Consider the following 8756-nt stretch of genomic DNA (forward strand, 5'->3'; position numbering starts at 1 on the left):
GTTTGTTTTACAGCATGAAATGTCAGAATGACTGCTCATCCAACACTGGTGATTCCATACTTTTTGCCAGGGGTTGTATTAGCTGCAGCTGAAAATGGCTGCATAAAAATAAACCTTCAATAATATCCATTAATTTACTGTTCAGCTCTTCCTTCCTCCCAGTAACTCTCCAGTTCATTGTCATGAACACTGCTGACAACAGTTTGGAAGCTGTTACTGAGTGAAGAATAGTCAGACCTAGTCATTAAGATTCAAATCGGAGATGCAGGAAGCCACCAAATTCATGGGTTCATCTGATTCTTACCGGATGGTGTCCAGCAGAATATCTATGAAAAAGTTGTAACTCTCAGCTGGGATGTTTCCTTTGGCGAGGAAAACCTTGTTGTAGCTTCCCTCCATCAGGTACTGAGACGACAAGAGAGGAAGGATTAATTACTCAGATCAGGTTGGGTTGTTGTGGACATGGTGTTGGAGGGAACAACATTTTAGAAACAACACATCCACTAACAACAAGCATTAGATCCTGAAGCTGTTTTCACACACAGAGCTCGTCTCTGTGGAAGTTCACCTTTAAATCTTTTACATTTTTACCTGATTATACATGAAAATGAGCAAATACATTTTACTGAGACACGGAATAAAACAGGCCATGAACCAAACCTGCTGATGCAGCGATACTTGTGTCACAGTATGAAGAGGAAGATCGAATAATTACAATCTGTGGCAGATTTACCGAACCTGATGAATCTGCATAAAGCTTAAAAACGACCAGCTGGTAAAAAGCTGCAAAGATTTTGATTAATTTCATCTGATGTTTTCAAACATCAGGAATATCTGAGGCGCTTTAAAGTGTGTCAGGATAGAAGAGAACATTTAAATGTGTTTTAGTTGAGGATGTTACACAATTTATATTGTTTTACATTTAAATAAAAACTGTCTTTTTTTCTCTTTAAATAAAAGGAAAAATGTGAAAGAAATATTTTTTTAATAACAAAAATATTTAAAATTATTTTTATTTAAATAAAAACAAGGAAAACTTTTTTATTTAAATAAGTGAAAAAAAACTTTAAGTAAATGTGAAAGTTATATAACTTATTTAAAAACAAAAACTGTTCTTTATTTAAAAGAATAAGACAAACTGTACTTTTAAAAATAAATTGTTTAGATAAAAAAAGAAATATTGTTTGTTAAAATAAAAGAAAATATCTTTAAAATATATTTTAACTAAACCAGTTTAGTTAAAAGAAAAACTGTTCATTTTGTAAATGAAAGCTAAAATAATTAAAAACATTCTTTGTAAATAAAAGAAAAAATTAAGCTGTTCTTTTTGTTAAGAAAAATTCAAACTGTTCTTTTTTTCAACATAATAAAAAATAAACGTTATTCTACTTGTCAGAACAGATTAGATAAAAGTTTAATTCAAAGTCTGTAATTAATAATGTTACATTTGGTATTCTATCTTCCTGCTGCTTCCAGGAATAAATGACCCCACCTGTTCTAGAGAGACAGGATGTTTGATGTAAATGTTGGTCTGAATGTCTCGACCGCTCAGTCTCTCCAGCTCTGTGTGAAACTCAGACACTCGGTTCTGAGAGAGCAGGAAGAGCAGGTTGAGTCCAAGCAACTGGTGCATATAGGCAGCTGCAGGAAGTTCATCCCTAAAACATGACAAAAAAAATGTTACAATAGAAGCTCAAGAATTCAGAATAAATTCTCACAAGGAAGTAAAAGACAAAACATGGGACATTACTTGTAGTCAAAGTAGTAACACTTTAGCTGAGCCATATATCGCTCAAAAGACGGGATGTCTTTCTTCAGGATGCTCCACAGCGCTCCGATCTCAAGGACATCCCCTGAAACACCAGTCGGTTCTGATTAAAACTAATATTTCATTATAATATCGTCCATGACAGCTGGAGCTCAACCCGATTCTGTTTACTTACGAGCTAAAATGAGCTGCTGCTTGGTGATCGCAGAGCCACTGGTAGGTAAAAAGTTCAGCTCCAGCAGGGAAACCTGCAAAAAAAAATTATAAGCAAAAGATTGTTTACTTCAGTTTTTGTCCAAACAAATTATATTTCAACTGACTGAGTTACTATGTTATTATAATTTGTGTAATCTTTTCTTTAACTAAAACCTAATTTTAAAAATCAAAGAATTAAAAAGTGTAAGGAAAATAGCACAAAACGAACCCAAAGGACTAAATTACACAATCGACTCAAAAATAGACAACTGTCAAGTAATAATAACAAAATCATTTTTAAAATGCCTGCAAAATAACTCCAACAATCAGATTTTTTGTTATAATCCCAGATTTAATCAAAAGGTACATTAATTAATTTTAGTGTTGAGCTTTTATAGTAAAAAGTTCCATGCATGTATAAACGCTTTTATTGTTTAGTTTTGTGTAATTTAGCATTTAAATTATCTGTAATAAAATATACATCTTCTTTTAAATATACGAATAATTATTCCATATGTATGCAGATTAGATTGTTTTTAATGCCGAAGCTCCTCAAATAGCATATTATACATGTGTTTATCGACTTGTAATTAGAATTTTAAAACGATTTTTAAAATGCCTTAGCATAAAAATACAAATAAAAGTTATTACAAAAGTAAATAAGACTAGAATCAAACGTAGATAATCATAACTGCAAAACATTACCTATGCTAAGCTTAGCTCGACTGTTAGCATGCTAGCTATGTTAGCTAATAGCGCTTCAGCTTCAGTGTCGAAATAAATCCCGATTTTACTCAAACAAAAACAAATTAAATAAACCAGACAGATCTGTCACCTTCAGCTTGCTCAGAAGGTCCCCACATTTATTCAGGTTCGGGTTTTTCTTGTTCCACTCAGCTTTCAGAGTCTCATACAGCCCCGCAGTCTCTTTCAACGCCATGGTGAGTCTGCAAAATGTACGACACCGGGCCACAGTCATACGTTAGGAGGCGTTGCCAAGGGCAGCATGTAACTGACGGGTTGCTATCAGCTCGGAACGTTAAAACAATCCGCCATATTGGGAAGGGAACCTGACAGGTCTGTTGATAGGATGTTGACAGGATAGGTTGACAGGATCATATCATATCATAAATATAATACAGTACAGTACAATACAATATAACACAACACAGTATAGTATAATATAATGTAATAGAATATAATTAATAGAATAGAATAGAATACAAAAAAGGGGGGTCAAAGTCACAAACATCTATTGTGTAGACACACTATTTTTGTGAGACGTAAGTGAACAGTTACAACTGTTTTACTGTATCTATCTTTTTGCGTGCATTTATTGCCAAAACTCTATTTCGTTGTTGTCATATTTGCAGCTCTGCAGAAGTATATCAACCAGGTCTTGCTTGAAAAAGATATTTCTAATCTCAATGAGACATGCCTGATTATATAAAGGTTACATACATACATATTTCCATTTAATATCTATAGTTCTGTGGTCTTGCCTCTGAAATGACATGGGGTCTTGATCATTGTCACACAGTAACAGTGTTGTCTGATTTTTAATAATTTCTTGACGATCCTACTGTACAATTCAAATATAATGTGTTTAAGTTGCATCATGGTAAATATGTAAATGTAATTGCCAGTGATAATGGGTTACATGGCAGAACTAATAACAAGTCACACAGGTTAGTTCTTCATATTTTTATTGTGAGATTTTCGAGGAAACTGGAAGTCAGCTTAATTTCTTGTAGTACAAACCTCTGCCGGTAGGTGGCTGTAATGCGCTGTAAACATGGCTGCCAAGCCTTGTTAAACACGAAGAAGACGCTGATGACGACTGTTCAGCCAGTTGATCAAGATGGCGGCGTTCGGCGCAGATCGGTGGCTGAATGACTTACCAAATCATACTATTTTCAAGAAGATACGAGAGAGGCTGGACCCGGAGTCCGAGAGAAATGAAAAGGAAACGGCCAAGAACCTGACGTTTTGTCTGGGTGGAGACTTTTTCCTGTGGAACGACTCTGAATGCGTGTTTTACACCACCAACCTGCGGCAGTTGAACTCCGCGGAGTCCGAAAGCAGCGGGAAGTACCAGACGCTCCAATGCATCAACCCACCTCTGTTCCAGGTGTGCCAGCTGCTGTTGAGCCCCACGCAGCACCTCGTCGCGCTGGTCGGCCAGAGAGGGGTTTCGGTTCTGGAGCTCCCTCAGCGGTGGGGGAAGCGGTCCGAGTTCGAGGGCGGCCGGGAAAAGATCAACTGCAAGACCATCCCGGTAGCGGAGCGCTTCTTCACCAGCTCCCCGTCGGTGAAGCTGCGACAGGCGGCTTGGTACCCGAGCGAAACCGACGAGCCCCACCTGGTTCTGCTCACATCCGACAATACCATCCGATTCTACGCGCTAAAGTCGCCGCACACACCGGCTAAATTGCTGCCCGTGTCGCAGTCGGAGGATGAAACCAGCAGCCTCCACCCGCCGGTTCGCTCCTACGCTGCATCTCTGGGAGAAATAGCAGTCGCCTTCGACTTCGGTTCGGCTTCCGGTCCTCCGCGGCAACTGGCGGCGCAGTGCTCCAAAAACCAACCGTTTTATCCCCTCTACATTCTCTATGAAAACGGGGAAACCTACGTAAGCTACACCAGCTATGCAACAGGTCTCAGCGTGAGCAAACCGGCCGGACCACTGCCCATGTATCCCGCCGCGGAGGATAACTACGGCTACGACGCATGCGCAGTCCTGTGCCTACCATGCGCCCCCAGCATCCTGGTGATCGCCACGGAAACGGGGATGCTGTATCACTGCGTGGTGTTGGAGTGTGAGGAAGAGGAGGAGTGGATCCGAGGCTCGGAGGCGGTTCCGGCTCTCTACGTGTTTGAATGCGTGGAGCTGGAGCTCACACTCAGAGTGGCAGCGGAGGAGGACGAACCGCAGGAATTTGACTTCACCTGCCCCATGAAGCTGCACCGGGACCCGCTGTGTCCGCAGCGGTACCACTGCACCCACGAGGCTGGGGTGCACAGCGTGGGGCTCATCTGGCTTAACAAGCTGCAGAAGTTCATCCAGTCCAACGAGGAGGACAAGGACAGCCTGCAGGAGCTGGCCGCGGAGAAGCGCTGCATCGTGGAGCACATCCTCTGCACCCGGCCGCTGCCCAGCCGCCGCTCGGCTCCGGTCCGCGGCTTCCTCATCGTGTCTGACCTCTCTCTGGGAGCCACTATGATCTGCATCACCTCCAGCTATGAGTGCATCATGTTGCCCCTGCTCAGCTCCATTCGCCCTCCCTCTCCGCCGCTGCTTTGCTCCGATCCGGGTCCCGGTTCCGCCAGCTCGCCCCTCCGCGGCCTGGCTAGCGACTCCTTCGAGCAGCACATCCGTACCATCCTGGCGCGGAGCTCCAACAACCCCATGGTGCTGAAAGCTGGTGACAAGGAGGCGTCCACACCGCCAGCGGAGTGTCTGCAGCTCCTCAGCAGAGCCACGCAGGTCTTCTTCTTTTTCTTTGGTTCTTAATGGCAGCTAGAATGCATCCACCAATAGCTGCGTCTCCATTAACTATAAGACGACGCAAATGAAAATTAGAAACTAAATTTGCTTAATGGAAACACTTCAATTTCGCGAAAAACTCTTGTTTTTCCATACAGAAGTTTTTACGCTAGTTTAGGTGTTTTTTTGTTTTGTTTTGTTTTTTCAGCCATATTTAAATAGTTATTTTGCAAAACTGCGTCATGGAGTCATGTGATCAACAGCCGGATGTTACCACTGGCATAAACGATGAAGGCATGATTGATTATTTTTTTTAAATATATGTATTTCAGTAGCTACGTTACCATCACAAATGTGGGAAAATCTTTAATATTTGGCTAATGTTGAAAAAATACAATTTTGCATCAAGACATAACATTAAAATCTCAAACTTATATAAGAGGAAGTCAGTAAAATACTTTAGTAAACAAATATAACTAAAATATCTTGTACATATTTTCTTTAAAAGGTTTTCTACTGATGTATAGTGAGAATTTGAACCCTGCATGCATCTTTTAATAAAAAAATTAGTAACATAACCAACATAAAATCTAATAATTCATAAAATGTGATATGTAGGTCCAAGTATTGAAGTACATGCACTTATTCTGCAGGAAAACGTTTAGGATTACATGTTTAATGTAAATGCAGATAGTGTCTTAACAGGATGATTCTCATTATGCCCTTCAGATTTACCCAATGGTTAACCATTGATTCTGCCATGCAGGTGTTCCGCGAGGAATACATCATGAAGCAGGACATGGCACGTGAGGAGATGGAGAGGAGGGTGAAGCTCCTGACGGGTCAGAAGGTCAAGCAGGTGGAGGAGCTGGCGTCATGCCGAGAGGAGAGGAAGAGTCTGACGGAAGCGGCGGAGAGGTTGGCCGACAAATACGAAGACGCAAAGTATCGTCAGGAGGCGCTGATGAATCGGGTGAAGAAGGTTCTGTGCAGCCTGCAGAGTCAGCTGCCCATCCTGTCCAACAGCGAGAAGGACATGAGGAAGGAGCTGCAGAGCGTCAGCGACAAGCTCAAACACCTGGACAACTGCATCCGGCAGGTGAACACCAAGCTGGAGTACCAGAAGACGCAGGTGGACAAGGAGATGTCCGCATCCAAGATGGCCGTCCCACTCAGCGCGCAGCAGAAGAAGGTGGTCCAGGAAGTCCTGAGGGAGCAGGGACAGCAGATCGGAGACATGATGAAGCAAATCAAAGACATCAAAAATCATTTCAGCTTCTAAAAGCTCCCAGGATGTTTCAATGTTTTGGTTTCACTCACGTTTCTGTCATTTGTTGAAAAGCGATGCCAGAAATTACAACCATTTTCCCCACAACTACATATTTTTTAATTATCATGTGTGCCATCTTTGTTCATTTCAGTAACTAAGAGCAGTAAAAAGACATGTAAATACATTAATACTGAAGAAAAAATTACTATTTTTGATGTGACTTGTTAACTTTTAGAATGAAAGAAATAAACTTTCTTAAAGTTTTCTTCTGTTCTTGCTGAAACATATAAACCACTTCTGGTTTGACTGTTTATAGACACACATATACAGGATTTCCTCCAGAAATCTAGCTGAGCCTGGTGGTAGGGGCGCTGGGCTGGTTCACTGTTTCTGTGTTAAAACATGTGAAGTTGACAGAAAATGATGGAAATAAAATATAGAAGTTGATTAAATAAAATGTCATTATAGGTTTTTTATGTAAAACGTAAAAAATAATTTAAATGACAATTAGCCTGGTGGGAGGCCAGACTTATGATACTCTGGGGGAAATCCTCTATATATATATATATATATATAGTATAAAGTACTTTATTTACACATCAGATTTCTTAATCTGGGATCAGATTCTGAATTTTGTGCCACAAACAAGAAAATGCGAGTTAGTATGACGATAAAAGATGCTATAATCCTAAAGCTGCAGTATGTAACTCGTATGCAAAATATGTTTATACATATTTGGTAAAACTGTCACCGTATTGTGACAGTTTATGAGGCATAATCTGAAAAAAAAATGGAGCTCCTCTGCCTTCTGGTGTGCTAACTAGCTAAGGTGAGCCTAGCGTTGTTAATCACCTCTAATTCGCTACTTCTTTTTAACAGCAGAACCTGTCATGAATGCTAAGGCTAACTAGCATAGCCATTGATCAGATAAACTCTTTTCCTGTAACTGTAAGTTGTTTCTCCACCGTTAGCACATTTAGCAGCACATAGATAAGAATGATTGACAATTCAGTGAATCCAGAAATTTACTCAAGTTAAAGTAGCAACAGTTCATAATAAAGTTACTCAAGTAAAAATACTTCTCAAAGTAAAATGGTTATTCAAGTAAATGTAACTAGTTACTACTGAACTAATCTCATATTAAACTGTCACCATGTTGTGACAGTTTTAACAGACATGCAAAAAAAATATAAGAGTTATACACTGCAGCTTTAAAGTGTAGAAAAAAATATCAAAGATTAATCACTTACTAAATTATTAGCATATCTAGGGGCATTACAGAATTAAATATCTGACACAGAGGAATCCAAACTTTTGTCAAATGGGCCGAAAGGACTCAAGGGTCAAAATAAAAGTATTTTTTAAATTATAAACAAAACTTAACATGCAATACATAAACAAATAAAGTACCCATCCATCCATCCATCCATCCATCCATCCATCCATTTTCTGTACACCCTTGTCCCTTAGTGGGGTCGGGAGGTACTAGTGCCCATCTCCAGCTAACGTTCAGGGCGAGAGGCAGGGACAGGTCGCCAGGCTGCCGCAGGGCAACATAGAGACAGACAGGACACACAACCATACACACACACTCACACCTATGGAGAATTTAGAGAGACTAATTAATCTGAAAGTCATGTTTGTGTGTGTGTGTGTGTGTGTGTGTGTATGTGTGTGTATATTTTATATATATATATATATATATAAGTTTAATCAACTCTAATGAATAAAATCAGGACTTATGACACTTTTTCTTTGAATTCATTAAAAGCAGATTTGGTGAAACAAAGTTGGCTTTTGAGTGAAAGTCTGGTTCTTGAAGAAAATGCAAAAGGAGAATCCTTTGTGTTAAAGCCAATATTTTCTATTTTAAAACACTATTTTACTTGTTTGTGATAATTTTGCCTAAATTTCTTTTGTTATTCTGAAGTCAAGGGCCACACACAATCAGTCCGGTGACCACAAATGGTCCCCGGGCCGCACTTTGGACACCCCTGATTAGGGCTGAAACGATTCCTCGAATGATTCGAGTACCT

General features: G+C 40.1%; 2 protein-coding genes across 4 annotated transcripts in view; one reads left to right on the forward strand and one right to left on the reverse strand.

Annotated features, from left to right (window-relative positions):
- Positions 1–4165, reverse strand: part of psmd8 (proteasome 26S subunit, non-ATPase 8) — a 10356-nt gene extending 6191 nt beyond the window's left edge. Inside the window, exons 1-6 of one of the 3 annotated variants that reach the window (XM_015014727.1) lie at positions 4084–4165; positions 2799–2910; positions 1944–2016; positions 1751–1853; positions 1493–1658; positions 305–405 (exon numbers count right to left, since the gene is read on the reverse strand). In XM_015014727.1, the coding sequence (XP_014870213.1) occupies positions 305–405; positions 1493–1658; positions 1751–1853; positions 1944–2016; positions 2799–2903 (548 nt within the window). In that variant the 5' untranslated portion in view covers positions 2904–2910; positions 4084–4165. Of the gene's footprint in view, positions 1–304; positions 406–1492; positions 1659–1750; positions 1854–1943; positions 2017–2798; positions 2911–3724; positions 3803–4083 lie in introns of those variants that run through there. The other 2 variants (XM_015014725.1, XM_015014726.1) reach the window with 2 other exon arrangements.
- nup88 (nucleoporin 88) lies at positions 3737–7014 on the forward strand. Its single transcript, XM_015014724.1, has 2 exons — positions 3737–5450; positions 6217–7014. The coding sequence occupies exons 1-2, from the start codon at positions 3825–3827 to the stop codon at positions 6730–6732; spliced, it is 2142 nt and encodes a 713-aa protein (XP_014870210.1). The 5' UTR covers positions 3737–3824; the 3' UTR covers positions 6733–7014.
- The last annotated feature ends 1742 nt before the right edge of the window (positions 7015–8756 follow it).

Source organism: Poecilia latipinna, unplaced genomic scaffold, assembly GCF_001443285.1.
Source record: "Poecilia latipinna isolate Pla-1442-1.1 unplaced genomic scaffold, P_latipinna-1.0 Scaffold1841, whole genome shotgun sequence".
Lineage (NCBI taxonomy): Eukaryota > Metazoa > Chordata > Actinopteri > Cyprinodontiformes > Poeciliidae > Poecilia > Poecilia latipinna.

What these genes read in the sequence shown, in the direction of transcription:
- nup88 (XM_015014724.1), top strand. Translation starts at nt 3,825, where the DNA reads ATGGCGGCGTTCGGCGCAGATCGGTGGCTGAATGACTTACCAAATCAT. An exon ending in TCCTCAGCAGAGCCACGCAG is followed by an intron (nt 5,451 to 6,216) that starts GTCTTCTTCTTT and finishes TCTGCCATGCAG; the next exon opens with GTGTTCCGCGAGGAATACAT.